The sequence below is a fragment of the Triturus cristatus genome, chromosome 10 (assembly GCF_964204655.1).
Source record: "Triturus cristatus chromosome 10, aTriCri1.1, whole genome shotgun sequence".
Taxonomy (NCBI): Eukaryota; Metazoa; Chordata; class Amphibia; order Caudata; family Salamandridae; genus Triturus; species Triturus cristatus.
Genome location: NC_140593.1, coordinates 360,668,142 through 360,690,211, shown reverse-complemented (window position 1 = coordinate 360,690,211; position 22,070 = coordinate 360,668,142). Strand labels below are relative to the sequence as shown.

The window sequence follows — 22,070 nt, the reverse complement described above, 5'->3', positions numbered from 1 at the left end:
GTGATCTAATGACCAAATAGAGTGCTAACATTCAGAATTTATGGCAAAAATGTGACATATCTGAATACCTTCTTGATGGAATCAAAGTAAAAAACTGAAAGCCTTTCCTACTGAGGAGACTGCAGTAAATGAGGAAATTAGGAAACTTCATAACAAATAAATCTCCCAAGATGGCCACCAGACACAAAAGAGCCTAAATGCAGCACAAATATCACCCAGATGTAGCCCACATGTAGCCCAATGACAGAAGTGTGCAAAACACTTATTTTTTGTGTATTTGCAGTTTTATATAGTGCAGACTTTTCAGGTATTGGAATGCTTTACATGAACATTGGTTACATCACACAAGATCAAATTCATTTTGGTTGTAGACATGGGAGATTAAGTGATTTGACCACAATCACAGAATGTTGAGCTGAAGCAGAAACTCCAACCTGGTTCCCCAGTTGCAAAGTCTGCAGCTCTGGAAGTAACACCACATCCTCTCACCAAGGTGCAACATTTAATCAAGTGGTCAACTGGATAAAAAAACATAAATATTACAAATAATTTAAAAGTTCTTTGTCGCTATTTGAAAACTCAGAAAATATGTCCTCATTTTAGTTTTTTAGAGCACTAACCATAATTTTGATGCAAATAAGACTCTCTCATATATGTAATTTCTAAAGGAAATACTCTAGGTATTACAGTTTTGATTACATCAAGATGACGTCAGGCGTTCCACACTTTTGTAATAAATATAGAATGTTAGCAATCTAGTTGTTCATTGGGATACTGTTGAGAGGCAGAGGCCAGGGGCACGGACTCTGAAAATTGAAGGCAGGTAGGAGAGTGCAGAGGCAACAATTTGACCACACTGGGCAGGCAGGAAGGGCAGTGGCAGCACAGCAGACTATGGAGGGCAGTGGAAAGGGGGGCAGGGGCAACAAACCAACAATACAGGACTGGCAAGAGAGGCTGTGGCAATATAATAGACCATTGTGGGCAGAAGCAAGAGGCAGTGGTAGTACAACCATACATGCCAACAGACCCGTTTCAGCCAGGAAACGTCCAATGTTTTTAAGCTCAAATGGGCTTTATTTGATCTGTCTCCTGTCTACAATCTCCTCTTTTTCAATGTAACTCAAAGGGGAAAATCAATACCCCAGTTTTTTTTCAAAATCTCCCTCTTACCAAGTTCAAAATGTTCGCAAGTATGGTACATTGAATCATGGTAGGCAGGAGGAATTGGGGTAGGGACATGGACTCGGATAACAGAGGACAGGAGGGACATGGAGAGGTGCACCAAACTGACCCTACAGGGCAGGCATCAGGGTTTGAAGCAGCACAATACACCACACAGCACATGCGGGACGGGAGTGCAGCACAACAATCCATAGAAAGCAATAGGGAGGGGACAGGACCATGCACATGGACAACAGAGAACAGATGGGAAAGAGGCAACGGTAGCTAGCTGACCATAATGGACAGACAGGAGAGAAAGCTGCAGCATAACAGACCATAAAGGGCAGGAGGGATGGATCAGGGGCATTACAATGGAACAGACAAGCCAGGAGGGAGGGAATAGGGGGTCTGCACATGGAAACAGAGGGCTGGGGGCAAGGTGGCAGGGCAGGAGCAGCAAGATGACCATGGAGGTCAGGCAGGATGGGTACTAGACACACCATGGAGAGCAACAATGAGACTATGGTGGCATACACACAGACCATGGAAGGAAGGTGGGAGGGGGTCAGGGGCAGCTAGCTGACCACACAGGGAAGGTGGGAGGGGCCATGGCAGGACAGAAGCCCATGCATGGCAAGCGGGAGGGTTAGTGGCAGCACAATGGCTATGATGGGCAAGAAGGAGGGTATACAATACAATGTGCGCAATGACAGATTCATTGGAGAGCGCGAGATAGCACAGGCACTAGCGCGTGCGATGCGATATGCGCCTTGGAGTGTAATATGCACAGGGCAGTGTTGTGTAACATAACTAGTCTCTAAAGTTGTAATATAAAATATGTGCTGGGGAGTGTAACGTTGCATATGCACTGTGACAAAGATATGGATCCCAGATTGTAATATGTATGGCATAGCGCTGTGCGTTATAACATACACATCAGGGACGGCACGTTAGATGGGGCAATATCACCCGTGAGAAGGCAAGTGTGGCATGACATATTTACGGGGTGGTGTTACAGTGCACATGGGCTAGAGAGTGTCATAGCATACGCACTAGCTGGTGGAATACAACACAGAGGTGTGAGGCAATCGGCGGGCACTGGTGGGTGTAACACAGCATTGGGCTCAGCCAGGAGCACGCTGTGACTCTCAAGTGAGGTTTGTCTCCTTTTCAGAGAGTAAAATAAAAAGTATTACACATTCGGCGGTGGATGTGTTTTTTATTAACCGTGAGGGGGGTTTCTTGCATAGTTTGGTCGAATTTTTGTCGAATCCCCTTTGAATGGCTTGGTGTGCGTGTATATTAAATGTGCCCGTCAATAGCTACTCATGCTTGTAAAAAAAAAAACGACAAGGGTGTCTACTTGGAGAGTACCCACCGGCGGGGACGCCGGGATTAGGCACGATAGGGCGTCAGACACGTCAGAGCTTCACTAGCGGTGTAAATACATTCCATGTGGATTCATTCTATGCATAGTCGCCTTTTAATGAATATCACACAAATCGTCATGGTGATAGGTACATACGGTTTGTCCAGCATGTCCTAGGTGTTTCTATAAATATATATATTTTTAAAATAATAAAAAAACAAAGGCCGGCCCCGGGGGATGGGGTCCCCGGAGGCATAAGTGGCCTGAGGAGGGGGGCAACGCAGCCCCCTTCTAAAGAATTTAAATAAAAAAAAGGCCATGACCCGGGGGTTGGGGTCCCCGGGGCCGATTAAGGTCTTGGGAGGGCCAAATGTATTTTTTTCAACAAAAAAAATTAGGGTGCAGGCCCTGGGGTATTCAGTAATTGTAAGATCCACATACACATCCACTCATTCACTAACAGTCCTATACAGTCACTCATACATGTACTCACTCATCATATGTACTCACACACCTATACATCCTGTTACACAACGCCACTCACCCATAGAGTTACTCACACACACAGTCACTCATGCTAATAAAGAATCAAACATCCATTTACTTGCATATACAGTTATACACACACCACCACACTTACTTCTACAGAAACTTACACATACTTAGTCTTTTAAACAATCACTTATAGAAACACATACTTATTCACACAGGAACTCTTTCAATCTCTCACTCTCACATATACTCACTTGTATACACTAATAGTCACATATACTAGTTTAAAACATATGTAGTTACTCATAAAGACACTATTGAGACAGTCTATCACTCACTAACACACCCATGCACACACTCATCCACACATACAGTCCTGCAGACATGCTGTCTTCCACACATACAAACAGTGAGTCACTCATTCATACACCTATGCACTATGTAATACCCCCCATTGAATTTCTAAGGTTTTTTAAATGCTAATTCCTAACTATAACGTGTGTGAAACCCATGGTTTTTTCAGTGAATTTGCAAGGTTTTTTAAATGCTAATTCTTATATTTACCTTTATTTTTTTTTTTTTTTTCAATTTTTTTAACATATTTTTATTTTAATTTTCTATCCTTTTTTAAAGACTATGGTTACATTTTAAAAATTCTACAATATATTTTTTATTTTTACCATTTTTTTAAACTAAACAGGTAAGATTTATTAGTATAACATAGTATTTTTTTTCCCCTTTTTTTTTTTTTTCTATTTTTTTTAACGTGCACGCACGTCTTGCTTTTATAACGTTAGATTTCTACGCTGTTTGCGTTCAGTTACGCAATTTGCGTAGACGTAAGTCACACGTGCGCAGCGTGTAACGCGTACGCTGCACGCGCATGTTACGCGGAAGTGAAGGGGCGTGCGTGTCTTTTTTACGCGCATGCGTACTTTTGCCATAAGCGCTCCGTAAGCGCACCGTAAGCGTAACGTACGCGCACGGTAGGTCATGTGATCAAGAAACAAAACTTTTGATTGGTTTAAAGTACTTTCAGTTCTAGAACTCTCCTACACCACACCCATTCCCCTCATTTCTGCTTGTGATCCCTTAGGAGAAGGAGCTGAGTTGTCTTTGTGATACGATGGCAGAACAGCAGACCTCTTCTGAGAGTGAGGCTAGCAGCACTACCTTGAGGCAGAGAAGGAGGAAACAAAAGAGCTCTTTCATATGGGAGTATTTTTCTTTTCCAGAGGGCAAGCAAAAGGTAAATGCACCCTTAGTGACTTGTAAGCTTTGTGGCCGTGTACTTTCAAGAGGGAATCCCAACAAGAAGTATTCCTTCGGGAATCACACCATGTTGAGACACCTTCATGATGTACACGGTAGGACATATGCTCGACATACTGAAGGTAACCCTTCAGTAAGTCAACCAAGCACATCCACAGCAGCTCAGCCTGGTCCATCATCTGCAGGGCCGAGTCCATCTTCGGCAGGTCAGCTGAGCCCTTCATCTGTGGGGGGAGGATCTCCTTTTTCTGGTCCTCTGGAAACCAACCGTCGGTTTGCGAGGGTTTTAATTCGGTGCGCCACTTGTCATGATCTAATTTGTCATAGGGAGACCAGTGTTGCCCTAGTGAACATTAAAATAGATCAACACATTTGTCGTACCGACTAATATTCCCATTCTTTCTTTCCTCTGTCCCTGCATGAACACAACGGCTCTTTTAAGAGCCAACCTTACCTTTTAACTTTTTTTTATATATTTTTTTAAACTTTTTTTTTTTTTTTTTTTACCGTACGCGTATGGTACGCGTAATTTTTTTTTTTTTTTTTTAAAAACACTTAAAATCAATTATCACATTACAAGGTCCTTGAGAGACTACAATGAAAAACTGAAAATGTGATTGTGGAGAAGTGGAAAAAAGGGACCATGATATTTTTGACTTACCATACCCACTCAAAAAATTATTTATTAATTAAAATTTAATTTTAATTGCTTTAAAAATGGTTCAAGTTTTCGAAAATTTTCTATCTCAATCTGAAAAAAAAGAAAAAAGTATTAATATTTAATAAAACATTTTATAATACAGTACACATATTTACATATTTTCCCCAAAAATGTTTTGCCTTTTTTTTGCTGTTTTCAGAATATATTGCATTTCACTATAAATTGTGAAAGCAATTGCATTCATCATTTAACAGCGGGCAAAAAAAAAAAACCAATCTCAAAGATTGTTTTAAAAAAGCCCAGAATCTCACCAGAGCAATACCAAACAGCTTTCTGAGACCAGCAACATGTGTAACCTGGGTGACTGACTACACTCCAGCAAGGGCAACCAGCATTAGTGATGCTGAATGTATTTGCATTACTAAGTGCAACCTCAAACCCCACTCGGTTGTGAATACTGTGCATGATTCCACAGGATAAGCAGCTGGCTGTGTGCTAAGAGTCTGCTTCTGCACAAAAAAATAGCTCCCCCTTTACATCTAATGCAAATGTAAAATCACCAGAGCAATACGCAATAAATCTCTGCCTGTAATTCCTATTTGCACACAGAGTCATGTTTTCATATTAGTCACAAAACAAAATTTCTTTGCCAATTTGAAAGCACACTTACTACTCTTTTTTTTGGCAAGTGATAAGTACTTTTACAGTCTGACACATTATGAATCCACTTTTCAGATTCTTAAAAAAGCACATGTCCAAACAACATTTTCAGACCAGCAACATGTGTAACCTGGGTGACTGACTACACTCCAGCAAGGGCAACCAGCCTTAGTGATGCTGAATGTATTTGCATTACTGACTGAAACCTCAAACCCCACTCGGTTGTGAATACTATGCATGATTCCACAGGATATGCAGCTGGCTGTGTGCTAAGAGTCTGCTTCTGCAGAAAAAAATAGCTCCCCCTTAACATCTAATGCAAATGTTAAATCACCAGAGCATAACGCAATAAATCTCTGCCTGTAATTCCTCTTTGCACACTGAGTCATGTTTTCATATTAGTCTGAAAACGTAATTTCTTTGCCAATTTGAAACCACACTTACTACTCTTTTTTTTGGCAAGTGATGAATACTTTTACAGTCTGACACATTTTAAATCCACTTTTCAGATTCTTAAAAAAGCACATGTCCAAACAACATTTTCAGACCAGCAACATGTGTAACCTGGGTGACAGAGTACACTCCAGCAAGGGCAACCAGCCTTAGTGATGCTGAATGTATTTGCATTACTGACTGCAACCTCAAACCCCACTCGGTTGTGAATACTGTGCATGATTCCACAGGATAAGCAGCTGGCTGTGTGCTAAGAGTCTGCTTCTGCACAAAAAAATAGCTCCCCCTTTACATCTAATGCAAATGTAAAATCACCAGAGCAATACGCAATAAATCTCTGCCTGTAATTCCTATTTGCACACAGAGTCATGTTTTCATATTAGTCACAAAACAAAATTTCTTTGCCAATTTGAAAGCACACTTACTACTCTTTTTTTTGGCAAGTGATAAGTACTTTTACAGTCTGACACATTATGAATCCACTTTTCAGATTCTTAAAAAAGCACATGTCCAAACAACATTTTCAGACCAGCAACATGTGTAACCTGGGTGACTGACTACACTCCAGCAAGGGCAACCAGCCTTAGTGATGCTGAATGTATTTGCATTACTGACTGAAACCTCAAACCCCACTCGGTTGTGAATACTATGCATGATTCCACAGGATATGCAGCTGGCTGTGTGCTAAGAGTCTGCTTCTGCAGAAAAAAATACCTCCCCCTTTCCATCTAATGCAAATGTAAAATCACCATAGCAATACCAAACAGCTTTCTGAGACCAACAACATGTGTAACCTGGGTGACTGACTACACTCCAGCAAGGGCAACCAGCCTTACTGATGCTGAATGTATTTGCATTACTGAGTGCAACCTCAAACCCTTAAAGTATTCCTTATTTATACCAGTACACCTTAATTTATCGTGAAAACATAGTCCATATTATTTTACATGTTCCTCACATTTAAATTTCTCCCAAAACAGAAAATGATAAACACAACTTCAACAAAAGGAATTCCAATTCTATTATTCATTTCTTAATTTACCATATACATCCCCTCTCAAACTCTAAACTCACCTTTAAAATTAGTTAGTTGTGAAAGAAATGTGGCACTCAAACAGCAGATTATCAGAGCCAGGATCTCTGTTCTGTACACCTCTCTCCTCTCAGCAGAACCAGATAATGGCAACGTTTCCCTCTCTTTTTCCACACATATACATGTTAGTTTCAAATCTCAGTGCTTCCCCCTTTTTTTCAAATGTAATCACACATTTCTATTGGTTGAAAACCAACCCTTTTCCAAAAGTACCCTTCCCCCAACTTGACTTCTGCCTAGTACCCTTCCCCCAACTTGACTTCTGCCTGCTACCATAGCAACAGCTCTTGAAACACTGCTGTGTAGAGTTAGGTCAGAAGTTCACCAAACAATGTTTCATTTCCAAAGAGCAGGAGTGCTTGACTTTTCAAACCTAACAGCAAATCCATAGTACTGTTCTTTGGTAACACATTTTTCTGTACCAATACAAAACATGCTTCTATAAATTTACAGATACAGCCTAGTTTTTTTTGTAGAATGGTATGAAACAGCCAATCAGTTCTTTTAAAAAAAAAATATATATGTATGTCTCCATTTCCAAACTGTCTTTCATTTCTTTTTACCATTCTACTGAATTACACCTCCTGAGTGCATCCAGTTCTCCTTGGAAGATGTTCACAGTGTGGATTGTAGGGCACAGCTATGTCTTTTGGAGTAAAAAGTATGCAGAGAAAACAGGTATGGTGAGAGACCTTGCTTTGCCAAATGTAGACATTAAATGGATTGGTCAGAGAGGGTTAAAGTGGCACAAATTGATGCCATTGGTGAAATCCTTCATGCAAATCCAACACCCTGACCTCATAATAGTGCACTGTGGTGGCAATGACCTAAGCACTTTGACTGGGGTAGGTCTGGAAATGCTTATGAAGGAGACCTTTGCACAACTTTTCCCTAAAACTGCCTTTGTTTTTTCTAACATATGCCAAAGGCAAAAATGGAACTGATCCAATCATTTCTGTCCACAGTTTGACAAAGCAAGAAAGCACGTCAACAAATCTGTTTCTGCTTTCCTCCGAGACTATGGTATGGGTTCCATTTACCACAACAACTTGCGTTACGACATGCAAGACATTTATAGAGGAGATGGTGTGCACTTCAATGATGAAGGGAACAGAGTCTTCCTCTTGAACCTTAGACTCTGCATCGGTACTTACTTGTAGGTACCACTAAAAAATCACTTCATAAACACAACGGCTCTTTTTAGAGCCCCCTAATATCTAAACACTTAAATCTGCATTTCATTTCTTTTTTTATTTTTTTTTCTACCGTACGCGTACGGTGAGCTTACGTACGCGTACCCCGCGATTTTTTTAAAAATTAATAAATGTTTTTTTTGTACTTTTCTGTCCTTCTTTGACCCCCTTTCAAATGTTAGGGTGTCTGTAACTCTCTTCCTTGCCCCCTTTTCAAGTTATCTCCCTTTTTTTTCTGACTGAAACACACGAAATGGCGGCCGCCGCTTCCTGGTTTCGACCGATTCGAATGTTTACTAAGATCTATCAGCCAATCAGATTCGCGCTCGCGCACGTCACCGTACGCGTACGGTAAGCGCACGGTAAGCGCACCGTAAGCTGGCTCAGATATATATATTGATTTAAAGGCTATTTTCTCAGAATCTACTGAACAGATTTACACCAAACCTACAAAAGGCACTTCCTTGACCTGAGGACTACCTCTGTGCCAAATTTCATTTAACTCTGTTCAGCCGTTCGGGCTGTAGCTGTGTCTAAAGTTCCTATGGAAAAATGCATGGGAAAAACGCGTTTTGGGACCCCCCTTTTATCTCAGCCCCCGCTTGACGAATCCCCCCGAGACTTTCAGGGTAGGAGCGGAGCGCAACGCCCCACCTATTTTGAAAATTTGGCGAGGATTCGTTGACCGGCGCCAAAGTTATTCAAAATAGAATGTTGCGGATTTCCTATGGTAAGAGGGTCCTAACTATAACTACCTACTGGCGACCGCCAGTAGGTAATATATATATATATATATAGATAGATATATAGATATATATATATCCAAGAAAGAAGGGACTCAAACAGATAGATTCACCAAAGAACAAAAATATATTTCCACTACGACGTTTCAGCTTCCGCCTTCCTCAGGTAGTACAAGATGGTTTGCTCTGTGGCTGCACAGATGACACAGCTGAATTTTCAAAAAGCATCATGAGTGAAGATTCAATTTGGAATGTGGAATCAATGCAGTCCTGAGAGCTCTTGAGATATGCAGTAATCAGGTTGTGTTGTCAGTAATGTTCAGTCCATCTGGATGCATATCATATCATATCAACCTGATTACTGCATATCTCAATTCAAAAGTATATATATATATATTTCTAAAACAACAGTAAATAATTAATGTTTCAAATTTATTAAAATAAAAATAGTAAAAGTGAAGTTAATTTAATGTTTAAAAAAATCAATCAATCAATCAGGATTTGATGAGCATACTTATCACTCCTGAGGGTATCCAGGCGCTGGTGTTGCCTGCATGAGGCTTAAGTCGAATAGCCAGATCTTAAGTCCCCTTCGGAATTCCTGGAGAAAGGTTGATGTCCTGAGGTAGGTGAATGGGGAGCCCATTCCAGGATTTTGTAGCAAGGTAGGAGAAAGAACAGCCTCCACTGTTCCTGTGGTGGATCCAGGGGGTTTGAGCAAGGGAGAGAGAGGCAGAGTGTAGGGGTCTATGGAGGCAGTGGAAGCTCAGGCAATGGTTGTGGTGTACAGGTCCTTGGTTGTGAAGGATTTTATAGACATGCATAAACAACTTGAATTGGCTTTGATTGTGTATGGGGAGCCAGTGGAGGTTCCTCAGATGGGGGTGATGTGTGTCCATCAGGATGAGTCTGGCTTCTGAGTTCTGTATGAAGTTGGTTTGTGAAGTGTGCTGTGGGTTCAGCATCCAGAGCGTTACCTTAATCCAGGCGGCTGATGATGAGGGCTTGCGTGATGGTGAGTTTGGTGGAGATTGGGAACCACTTGAAAATATTAAGGAGCTTCAGAGGGTAAGGAAGCATGCAATGGAAACTGCATTGATATGGTTCTTCATGTTGAGTTTGTTGTCAAGAATGATACCGAGGTTTAGGGCTAGGTCCGTGGGGCTAGGGGGGTCCCAGGTTGGTGGGCCACCAGGAGTCACCCCATGGTGAGGTTGTGTTCCTGAAGATCAGAACCTCTGTTTTGTCAGTGTTGAGTCTGAGGCAGTTGTACTTCATCCAGTCGGTGACGCTGTTCAGGCAGAGGTGGAAGATGGGCATTGCAGTGGCGGGGTCTTTGGATAGCAAGAGGATGAGCTGGATGCCGTTTGCATAGGAGAAGATGTTAAGTCTATGGTTTCTGATGACGTTGGTGAAGGGGGTCATATAGGTGTTGAATAGGGTGGAAGTGAGGGATGATTCTTGGGGTATCGTGCAGATGATGTTCTTGGGCTTCGAGGTGAAAGAAGGGAGGAAGACCCTCTGAGTTCTGCCGGAGAGGAAGGATGTGATCCATTTCAGTGCATTGTTCTGGATGACAATCTGGTGGAGCCTCTTAAGTAGGGTGTGGAGGGAGATGGCGTTGAAAGGTGCTGAGAGGTCAAGGAGGATCAGGGCAGCTGAGTCTCCTTGGTCCAGGAGTCTTCTAATGTCGTCCGTAACAATGATCAGGGCTGTTTGGTGTTGTGGTTGGAGTGGGAATTGGATTGGATTGCGTCTAATAGCTTGTTGTCTTCTAGGGATGCTGTGAGTTGTTGGTTAACAGCTTTCTCGAATATTTTGGCCGGGAAGGGGAGTAGGGAGATAGTATGGGAATTTTTGAGTTTGTTGGGGAGAGGTTTTATTCTGGCGTGTTTCCAAATGTTCTGGTAGGTGGCTGGGGTAATGGACATGTTGAGGATATCAGAGAGTTTGCTGCTGATGGTGCTGTTGCTGAGGTTGAACATGTGGTGTGGACAAGGTCCGTGGGGGATCCTTAGTGGACGGAGCACATGATATCGGCTGTGTTTTGAGTGGTGAGCTGGTTCCATCTGGTGATTCTCTTGCTGGTGGAGGTGTCTGCGGGGTCTAAAAGGCTGAGGGTGTTGCGGTAGTCGGTTGGGGTGAGAAGTTTCTGTAGATGGTAGATATATTGTCATGGTTAGTAGTTGGCAAGGGACTCGCACGGGTCCTGGAATGGGGAGGAGCTGTTTTCTGTTGCTGAGGGATTGGAGAACTCTTTGACGATGCTGAAGATTTCTTTGCTGTGGTTGAAGCTGGCTTGGATGTAGGTGGCTAAGGCATGCCTTCCGGTGCCTTACAGGAGTTTGTGGTACTGGCTCAGTGAGTTCTTGAAGGTGGTTTGATCGGCGGGATCCTTTGTGGTCTGCCATCTGCTTTCCAGTTATTTGCAGCTGCATTTCACGGTTCTATGTTTTGGGGTGTACAAGTTGGCTTGTCTGGAGTGTCTGTTGGGTTTGGAGGTTTTGCGGGGACAACTTGTTTGAGCTGTCAGAGATCCAGGTGGTGACTTTTTGATGGCTTTTTCGATGTCTGAAGTGGTGTCGGAGGGGAGGAGCTGAGGGCGTTGGTTCACTGGCTCTCAAATACATTGCTCCACCTGCAATGAGAGGTGCCTAGCGGTCTGGTGGCATAACTGGGTGCCATAGTGTAGGTGAAGTTGGCTGTGGTGTGGTCTGACTAGGTGAGCTCGGTGTTGAGGCTATATTTGCCCCTGTTGCTGGCTGTGATGATGGGGTCTAGCATGTGTCCTGCTATGTGCGTTGGCTTGGTGACTATCTGAGTTTGGCGGAAGATGTTCATGCTGTCTAGAAGGCTGGTGGTGTTGGGGTCATTGAGGTGGAAATCGAGGTCCCCAAGGAAGATGCATTGTTCGGTGTCTATGGCTTGGGGGTGCAATGAATTCAGGGACTGTGCAGAAGCTGGGGCGGGGTCCTGGGGCTCTGTAGGTGAGGGTGCCTTTGATGGTGGTTTTACTTTGGACCTTCCGGTTTCGGCGACGTGGGAAGGTTAACGGACCTCCAGGGGGACTACAAACTGAAACGAATGTGTTTCTCCCCTTGACGACGCGCCATGTACCAGATGATGAGGTTTTTATATTAGGATTAGGTTACCCCCTTGATATCAGAATACAGACAAATAGGGGAACCAGTAGTGGGTGGGTAGTCAATTTACACCCACCCTAGCACACCACACTGTAGATAGTTCTTGCACATATCACTATTGTATCACCGGTCCTGACGAAGCGCCAAGGGATCCTCCTGACCCATTGGGCGCAAAACATGTTGACCAGAAGAGTAGAGCGCAGCTAGCCACTCCTTCCTTTGTGAGCACTTTAGCTTTAACGCCACTCAACCTTTTTAATAAGGTGGTTTACTGAGTCAATAAAGTCGTTTTTCAGACTAACCAACCTTTTTTACTCACTCACACACATCTACACGCACGGGCCCTCACACGCACGCACCAAACGGCAGGGAACAAAAGATCTCCGGTAAAGAGCCCCTTTATGGGTGCCCGTCGGGTATTGCACCGCCGACCCGACGAGGAGCAATCCCAGATGATGAAGCATGATACCTAGCTTGCTGGGTGTGTGAGGGTTTTAGTTCCACCCTTAAGAGACCCCCATCCCTTGTGCACTCACATTCCATTGGTGAGAGTCTGGTTTTGGATAACCCTTCTCCCCCAGACCCTCCACTTTGTAGGAACTGCACATCTTTCTTTGTTGTCATAGCTTAGGGCCTATGTGCAGGACCTCAATAAAAATAGCCCACCCCTTTCTCTCCTCCCTTTTGTTGACACGGTTTTACTTTGGACACTGAGTTGGAAATTGAGGTGTTCCACGATCAATATGTAGTCGCCCATGGTGGTGGTGCAGTGGATGGATTCCTTGTGAATTATGGTGATTCCTCCTCATAGTTTGTTGATGCGGTCATGGTGGATGATCTTCTATCCACCAGGCGCAGCTATGGTGATGCCTGGTGTGGAAAAGGCATTGAGCCAGATCTCTGTGAGGAAGACAATGTTGAAGGTGAGTGTGGTAACTGTGTTCCATATCTCTGTTATGCACTTGCAGAGGGAGCAGACGTAGAGTAGGATGCAGTCGAGTTGTTGGGGAGTAGTTGCTGCCAAAGGTGAGGTAGGAGCGCTGGTGAGTTGGTGTTGCAGGTGAACCGTCAGTGGTGGCAGGTAAAGGGACCTGCTGTGGAACGAGGAGAAGTGCAGCATCAGTTCTCGTGGCGGTGTCTGGGGTTGAGTGTGGTGAGCTCTGCTCTGGATTAGCAGTGGATGTTGGGAAAACCAAAGTTCCTGCCGCTGGGAAAGGTCCAGGCGCAGACAGGCGCAGACGTGCTATCCTTTGGCGAGCCAGTATAAAAGTAGTTTTGGGAGGTGTGAGGGCCTGGTAGGGAGGCGGGAGGGCGGGGAGCAGGAACTTGTGGGTAAACAGCGGGAGTGGGCGGAGGCGGAGAGGGCTACAATAAATATCGTGGATAACAATAAACAGCTGTAACTACCAAATATACAAAAGATGCCAAATAATACAAAAAAATCCAAAATAGACTACAAGCAGGTCCACTGCAAAAGTAGCAGCGGGCAGTGTACCAGACAAGCAGTTACCCGACAGCCAGACCAAACAGGAGGGCCTCGAGGGTTGTGAATGAAGCACAGTCTTGTGGAGCTAGGCAGCTGAGGCAGCAGCAGCGGGGGAGAAGCTCTCAAGACAAAGAGGTCAAGGTCTACTCCCTTGTAGAAAACAAATAAATATATAGCAGGTTTAAAATTTTAACATAAACCTATAACAAATAATTTTATTTTAACACTTTCAATAAACATAGAAATATAATATATATATATATATATATATATATATACATTTTAAAATACTGTAAAAATATTATCAACATATATTCAATTTAAACAAAATCCAAAAATATTAGTAACATCAAAAACTATTTTAAAAACACATATAACTAGATATAACCAAAGAAATAGTTTAAACAATATAAACATACAATATTAAATAGCAATAAAAAATTACTATGCATGTTAACAATCATTACATAAACTATTTAACCATATTTACCCATATTTAATAGTACACACATTGAATAATACTAAATAAAATGATGAAATGCAAAATAAAAAAAATGATAAAATACATAAAAAGAAAATTATTTTCCATTTTAAATTAAAAAGTATAGTACAGAACAATAGTATCAATTATACTGACAATACTAACACCTTAAATTAGTATTTTAAATACAACAATATTATTTAAAACGGTAATGTTTACCAAAAAATGATATTCGTGACAACAATATTCTGTGGCACAATGTTTCTGTACTAACAATGGGGCTTATTGCGATGGCGGTCGGTCGTCACATCGGGAATGGGACAGCCCGACAAGGAGTCAGAGGTCCCATGTGCCATGTTACGATAGGACCGCCAGCACAGCGGTCGGAATGTACTCAATAACACTGTGACTTGTGCTGCTGCCCTGGGAAAGGACTACAGCACAAGCCGTAGTGTTCTTGAGCACTTTGTGCATGTTCATACACTTTGTGCCAGGCACCATGTGGTGCCCTGCACACGGTGTATGGATTTTTGGGGGGGCACCCCATGTGCCCCCCTGGGCACTTATCAGTGGCCCACGGGTTCAGAGGCTCTGCTTGGGGCCCCCAAAGTCCCTTTCTGTCCGACTTTACATGCCGATGGGACTGCCATGTAACGGCTGGCAGAAAGGAACATTGTAATCCCTGTGCAGGCACCACTTCCACTGTAGGGATTGCAGTCTGATCGCCACCCAGACGGGGTCCTTGAGTAGGCCTGGGCTAAAATTCCGTTCCGTTCGCTGAAATTGCGATAATTTGACATTTTCGTGTTACACGGAGAGCGTGAAAATGTCAAAATTTCCGCAATCCGCATTTTACCGGAAATTTTTTGCTTGCTCGCGCTGTAAAATAATACATTCTCGCGTGCGCGCGATCGCCTTACCTGAATCCCCGCCTTCGCTGACAAGTTTTCCCGATCCGGTCGCGTTCTCCACGAGATGTTGGATTGTTGGTAGCCATTTGCGCTGTCTCGCGACAGTTCGCGCCCGCAGTAACATAATTCGTCGCGCGATCACGTCTTTCTTCTCGCGCTCATGCACCACGAGACAAGTGAAAACAAGATGGCCACGCCCGCGAGCAACCACATGGGTAAGTTGGCGAGCCGCGACCACGCAGAAAATACAGCGAACGGGCGGCAAAAAAACTTCCACATCTTCGCGATATTTCCGTGTGTTTGCCGAGATTTTTAACATTTTCGCGATAATTTGCAAAAGTGAATTTCGCAAATTCCGCCCACCCCTATCCTTGAGCCTGTCTGAGGTCTTTCCCCCTAACCACTGCACTCCGACCACCGGTATCGTTATCAGGCAGTCGGACTGCTGTCCTAGATGTCAGGCGCCCACCACCAGTGGAGGTCTACCCTACATCATAGTGAGGGCCAATGTTTTTGATGCAATATTTATGTAACACAGTATTAAAAACTCAATATTTTGTCCGAACGCCTGAAAATACCTTCCCACTCGCTCTTAACTTCCATGAGGACATGAAAAGGGATCAGACTGCCACCAATATTTCTCCACTATCATGACCACAACTGTCGAGGTTGGTATCCTACACCTAATCATAGCAAAATGAGACACAATAATGGCCCTATTACAAGTACAGTGGTCCCAAGACTTCTGTACCAGCGGTGGCGGTCTGACCGGAGCGTCCTCGGCAGTCCGACTTTCCAATTACGAAGTTGGAAGTCAGACTACAACAAGCCGGACACAAGACCACCGCCACCACTACCAGGATCCTGGATCCCGACGGTGCGTTGGTGGGAAAAGCAGTGATCAGTGGCGGTGGTTCCGATGCCGGCACCGCCGTGCTGATCACGACCCGCCTTTCAGGTGATCTGTTCATGGCAGGAACCCCACCATGAAAAGGTTGGTGGAAAGACAGGAAAGTGGCCCCAAACAGGGCACCAGGGCAAATTTGCCCATAGGGGTTGTGCAGGGGGACACATGTTGTGCCCCCTCTGCTTGCGCTTTTGTGCGTGCACTGTGTAGCATGCATGCCATTGTGCAAGGTACACAGTGCTGCCAGGGTGCCGGCATATACTGCAGTGGCACCTCCGACACAACACCACCAGGCCAGCGGTGTTATTGTAATATGGCGGTTGGGATGCCACCGGCTTGTCGGTGTTCTCCCAACCGCCGCAAAGGTGGTCCAGCAGTCAGACTGTCTAAATCAGAATGAGTCCCACAGTGGAGACGGCCCTATGCTTGCAGGCTAGTTGCAATCATAAAAATCCCTTTCACACTCACCCCGCATCGAAATGAAACTGAAAACCCAAATCAAAAAGAAATTACTTGGGAGATTACCTGGGCTATTTAGAGCATTGATTTACAGTGGCCAGCAAACCAGATCACTTCTTGAAAACGATCCCTTTAAGGATTTGTATGCCTCTATAACAAGAGTCCTGAGGATCACATATCTGTACGCCTATCTCTCCACATATTGTTTATTTTTTTGCAGTTTTATATAGCACAAACTCAATCTGAAGGAATTGGAGGGCTTTACATGAGCACCAGTTACATTACACAAGGTCATGTTAATTTTTTTAGACATTTGGAGAATAAGCGATTTGCCCAGAATCACAGGATGTTGCACCGATGCTCGAACCTGGTTTCCCAGTTCCTTGGGGCATATTATCAAGGACGGCATTAAAAACTATCGCCGGTTTAGCGGCAGAAAACTGCCGCTAAAGCGGCGATAATGGGCGTGATAATATGCTCTTGAGAATTCCAATAGAAGTCCATGTTCTGGTGTGAACATGGGCTTCTATTGGAATTCTCCAGGACATATTATCAAGCCCATTATCGCCGATTTAGCGGCAGTTTTTTGCCGCTAAACCGGCGATAATTTTAATGCCGTCCTTGATAATATGCCCCCAAATTTGGCAGCTATGGCCGTAGCACCTCATCCTACCTGTAGAATTAAAGCTAGGTATGAGTGAATAACTGGGTTGTTTTTCAAAAAGGGGTACTAAGTGACATCAAATACACACAGCAAAGATTGAATGGTCTACAATGTCAATCAGGACCCCAAAATGAAAAACATACCCATCTTTAATTTTAAGTTATGTATGTCACCCAATCCTTGTCTTCAACCTCCACACAGGAGCAGAGAAGTAAATGTGAGACCACATGGACTCCTCTATCAAAGATAAAATGCAGCCCACCCCCAGCACTCTATATTTCCCACCCACTCCAAATATATGAAAATGTCTGACCTCTTGCCACCCATCCCCACCACCATCTACACTTACCTTCCATATGCCAAATAAAAAAAAAATACTGGGTCTCTGCCCCTATGCTCTGTACATTTCACCCCCTGACTAAAGATAACTGCCACCCACCTCACTACCCTCCATGCCTTCCATCCCCCTTTCCCTTTCCTGTTAAAATTAAACTCTCTGTTCTTAGAGGAGAGCTAGCACCACACTGCACAGCTTGTATCCCCTGTCCAGATATCCATGCAGACAGGGCAATGTGGCAGTTAATGCAAGTAAAACACCGCCTGCATTCTCACTGCCTACATTTACTTGCCCTCCTTGGGTCTGTGGAAAAGCGGTACAGGCATAATAAGGCAGTTGAGTCTCCACAGGCCCGGGCAAGGCGGGGAAGCACTGACCACTTGGAGACATAACAGATGAAAACAACTTTTGTGAACAACTGGATTTCGTTACAGTTATTTAGGTTAATGGATTCCAATGGGAGCCATTCATTACAATAAAATTATCTCTAATTCTGAAGGCAAAAGTGTCTCCGTATAAGTGGAAAAACATGGGAACTCAGCAACCTCGGACTAATTCACCTTAAATGACAAAAGGATGTTTAGGTGGAGGAGATTCCTTTCTCCAAGTGCTCTGTGCATTTGTTCCTCCTTTCGTTTGCTACAGAGTAGCGTTTGGATCAATTGCAATTAATTGTGGTGCAAATCTCATGGCTACTTGATTTCGAAGAGAAAAATAACACATTTACCAACTAGTGGTGCTCACATGTATAGAATCATCAATAGTGAAAATCTACTGCTCATCAGCGTCAGCAAGCTTTAAACAAGGAATGGAGCAGAATTTCATCTGGCAGCACAGTGCATGTGCAGTTTGCACTTTTTGCACATGTGGAATATTCATCAGGGGCCCTATTACACAGAGCGACCCAGGGGCGCAACGGGCATGGGTGTCAGTTTTGTGTGCCCCTAGGGCACTTTAGTATTACAGAAGGGGCCACAGATGCTTGTGCGCCCCCTTCTGTAATGCAGATAGAGCTGGGGCACATGTAGTGTCAGCGCTATCATTGGAGGGCATTCCCTCATTTGCATGGGGGCGTGTCCCCATGCAAATGAGGGAAATACTTTGCCTCTGCCTTTGCCTATTGTGTGCGTACACGCAGAAGCAAACATTCCCGTAGGAGGCGCACTGAAAGTGTGCCACAAAAAGGTTTTGCACTTCAAGTGCGCCTCCTAAAGGCAACCCTCTGCAGGTGAGAAAGGGGGTCCCTTGGACCCTTCAGGACATCCACTTGCAGGCAGATGCACCCACCTGCAAGGGGATCTCTCTCCCTCTTGAAAGTGCAGGCCGGTGCTCCCTGCACTGTGATACACGAAGCAGCTTTGAAGCAACCCTCTGTATTACACTTGAATGTGCTGCCCCCCAAGGCAGCACTAGTTCGAGGCTGCCCTGGGGGCATCGCATTCATGGTTATATGGTTTAGTGTCCCAATTTGCGCATGGCACACCTATTTAAAAGTGTGCCGAAGCGCAAACAGGGAAAGTGCGCTGTGTATGTAATACTGCCCCTGATAGACTCTAAATCAAGCCTTAAACAGTACATAATCAATGTGCATTATTTAACCAACCTCCATTTCACAAAAATATTTAAAATATTGAGCGGATATTAATAAAAGAAATTATTTTCTTACCATATCATTCCTTGATTGAAGATCAACCCCAATACGTTTCCACTAATATCAAACTCAGCATAGGAAGGCTATGTAAAAAAATAGAGATATCATAAAGTAGGGAAAATGGTCCGCCCAATGTCATAAAAGTAAATGGTGAAGGTGCTCCTAAACAGCAGTACATAGAAATACACGCATTTGTTCAAATTTAGAGGCAATTTGCATGCAGATCTATACAAACTGCTAATAATATTTCAAAGTAGAAGAACAGAGTGTGGTTTTATGTTCTCGATTATTAAAACTCAGAAAGTAATTACATCGTTCTTAAGATATTCAAAACATTTAAAGCAACATCATAAGATATTTATATTTACCTCAAATGCAATGCTCACAGAGGTGATGTTTTAAGTTAACTTGTGAATTTCTTTCCTACAGAATAAAATGCCCAGCTACAGGGATTGAACTCCCTCCCATATAAAATAAGAATTCTAACCAATGAAACCGTTTTCAGGAAACATCTCAAAACGTTGCTGTTTCCCTTGTAGACGCCCTATGGATAAGAGCTTGTAAACAGTACTCTTTAGCGCTGGGAAGCCCTCGGGCAGCCACGCGCTCTACAAATTCCTAAACATAAACATAAACATAAACTGGGAAAGGAATTCTTTCAAAAGTAAGCCATTGCATTGCATCATCAAATGGCCCTCTTCTTTGCCTGAAGAGAAAACATGAATTTTGGAAGCGTTCATGTTAGCAAACCTATTAACTACTAGTTCCCAACACAACTGAAAAAAATGGCACATGCCCAGTAAAATATTCTTTTGCCAGAATCTGTCCTCTGTTTTGTTTTTGGCACAGCTGACCACTGCTGTTTGTATTCTTCCATAAGAAACTTAAGGGCACTCCTGAAGTGGTAATCCTCTCACCTCTTCAATAGTTAATATTCAGTACAATTGTTTGTCCCTTCCCCTTCTTCCCTTCCTTTGCTATTCTTTGTTCAGAAGGGTGGGGATTTATTAAGCAGTGCAACATTAAGCGGCACTAAGCGATACAATTCACTGCAAACTCCCGATATTTCCTGAAAAGTAGTTGCAAGCGGGCGGGAACCGAGCAAACGCCCCTCTCATCCCACACAAACCCTGATCAACTAAAGTCATACAGTGGGGCAGATTTACAAGCCCCTTGCGCCACTTTCCCCATGTTAAAAGTGACGCAGAAGTGACGCAAGGGGCTTGTAAATCTGCCCCAAAGTATCTAAACCCCGCATATAGTCCTAGTATCAACTGAAAACAGGTGCAATTACGGTGCTAAAGGTGGCTCTTTTGTATACGGCTCGCTCATCTTTGTGCAGTAGCCCAATGCTAAATCATAGGGAATGTTGGGCTTTAATGGTATTTTATTGTGACTGTAGCCAATTACATTTTTGTGTGGTGTGTGACATGAAGTAAGAACCGCGCTGGGCTATTTTTGTTCATTCGTATTAGGCGGCGTTGGAAATTTCTTATTGGATTTTGCATTTTTGTTTACTTAACAGTTTTTATTTGCATAACAGTCTGACAGTTTACAAGTCCTGTGATGTACAAAAAGATTGTGTTGGTGCTAATACTGTAAACTTACAAAAGAAGTCACTTTTACCAAGTTACAACTATGTAAAAAGACTTATTCAGGTTTGTGTTGTGAGCCAAAAATAAGAAAAAGCAATAAAGGAAAAGCTTTTTTGATGCTCACAACGCCTGCATTTATTATAGTTTAATACAAATGCTTATTTCTTACCATAACTTTCTTATGGGTTACTTCCCTCCTCTTTGTATGTTCTTTCCTGTCTCACACCATTCCTCCTCATACACAACTTTTAATCTTATTTTATAATCTTATTTTTTACCTTTACCTATCTTTCCCTTCACATTTCACTTCTATTTTCTACTCAAGGGGATCTTGACATTTTTTAAAATCTTACCTTAATTACTTCTTTCTGCTCCTAAATATTCAAATAAACTGGTGCTTACTTTTTAATGCATACATTACTCTCACGCCATAAAATATTTCAATCTATTTCCTTTCAATCCATCCAAAATATTATGTCAAGCAATCTCTTTCATTTTCTCTATGTATCTCACCAAAGTTGTAGGTCATTCAACTTGCAGTTTAAATTCTTTCCTGACAGAAATTGGGTTATAAATTTGGGGGGGGGGTTCCCGACACAACTTAATAAACGTACTCTGGTTAGGTTAAAGCACAGTTCTTAAAGACTCTCTCCTCAAACCCTAGTAGCTGGCACAGACGCAGCAAGCAATTTCACAGAGAAAGGTATGTTACATTCAAGCAGTACCAACAATTTAAAAGTCAAGAAGCAACGAAACAATGGGCCTGACGTACAAAATGATTTTGCGAGCACAAATGCTGTGCTTCACAGAATTACTGGGTTTGCAGAAGCAAATTCCCTATTTGTTATGTACAAAGCCCATTCTACGGATTTGAAGAGTTTTACGACTCGTAAAATTGGTTTTGCAATCCATACTAAATCACAATTTGGAAGAGGAGTGAAATAGGCATTTCTTCCAAATTGTGATTCAGCAACCTATTAATCAATGGTTTATGACCTCAATTCCAGCCTCAAATTATTGACCAGTTACCAACTCCTCAAAGGGGATGGTGGTGTGGGCTTCTCTTACTGGTTTCTGCTTCAAACAAGAATGATGTATAACTATGTTCTTATGGGTGATGCAGATGAATGTTGGGGGAGAAAGAGTTGGGCTGCAGATGTTGTGAATTGGATCTGGAATGAACTGTTGTGTAACTCTTCAGGTGGAATAAATACTTCCTTCTTATCATCACGGTGTGACATTATTGCCTCACAACAATTTGGCAATGATCTGCCTGAACGAATGTACGCTTGATTCAAGAAGTTGTATGCTCTTATTCATCACCTTGGCTCTTGGA

General features: G+C 43.1%; 1 protein-coding gene across 1 annotated transcript in view; it reads right to left on the bottom strand.

Annotated features, from left to right (window-relative positions):
- Positions 1-22,070, bottom strand: part of LOC146789440 (transmembrane channel-like protein 2) — a 566,730-nt gene that overhangs the window by 117,387 nt on the left and 427,273 nt on the right. Inside the window, exon 14 of the mRNA XM_085631099.1 lies at positions 19,155-19,222. Within this exon, the coding sequence (XP_085487225.1) occupies positions 19,155-19,222 (68 nt within the window). The remainder of the gene's footprint in view (positions 1-19,154; positions 19,223-22,070) is intronic.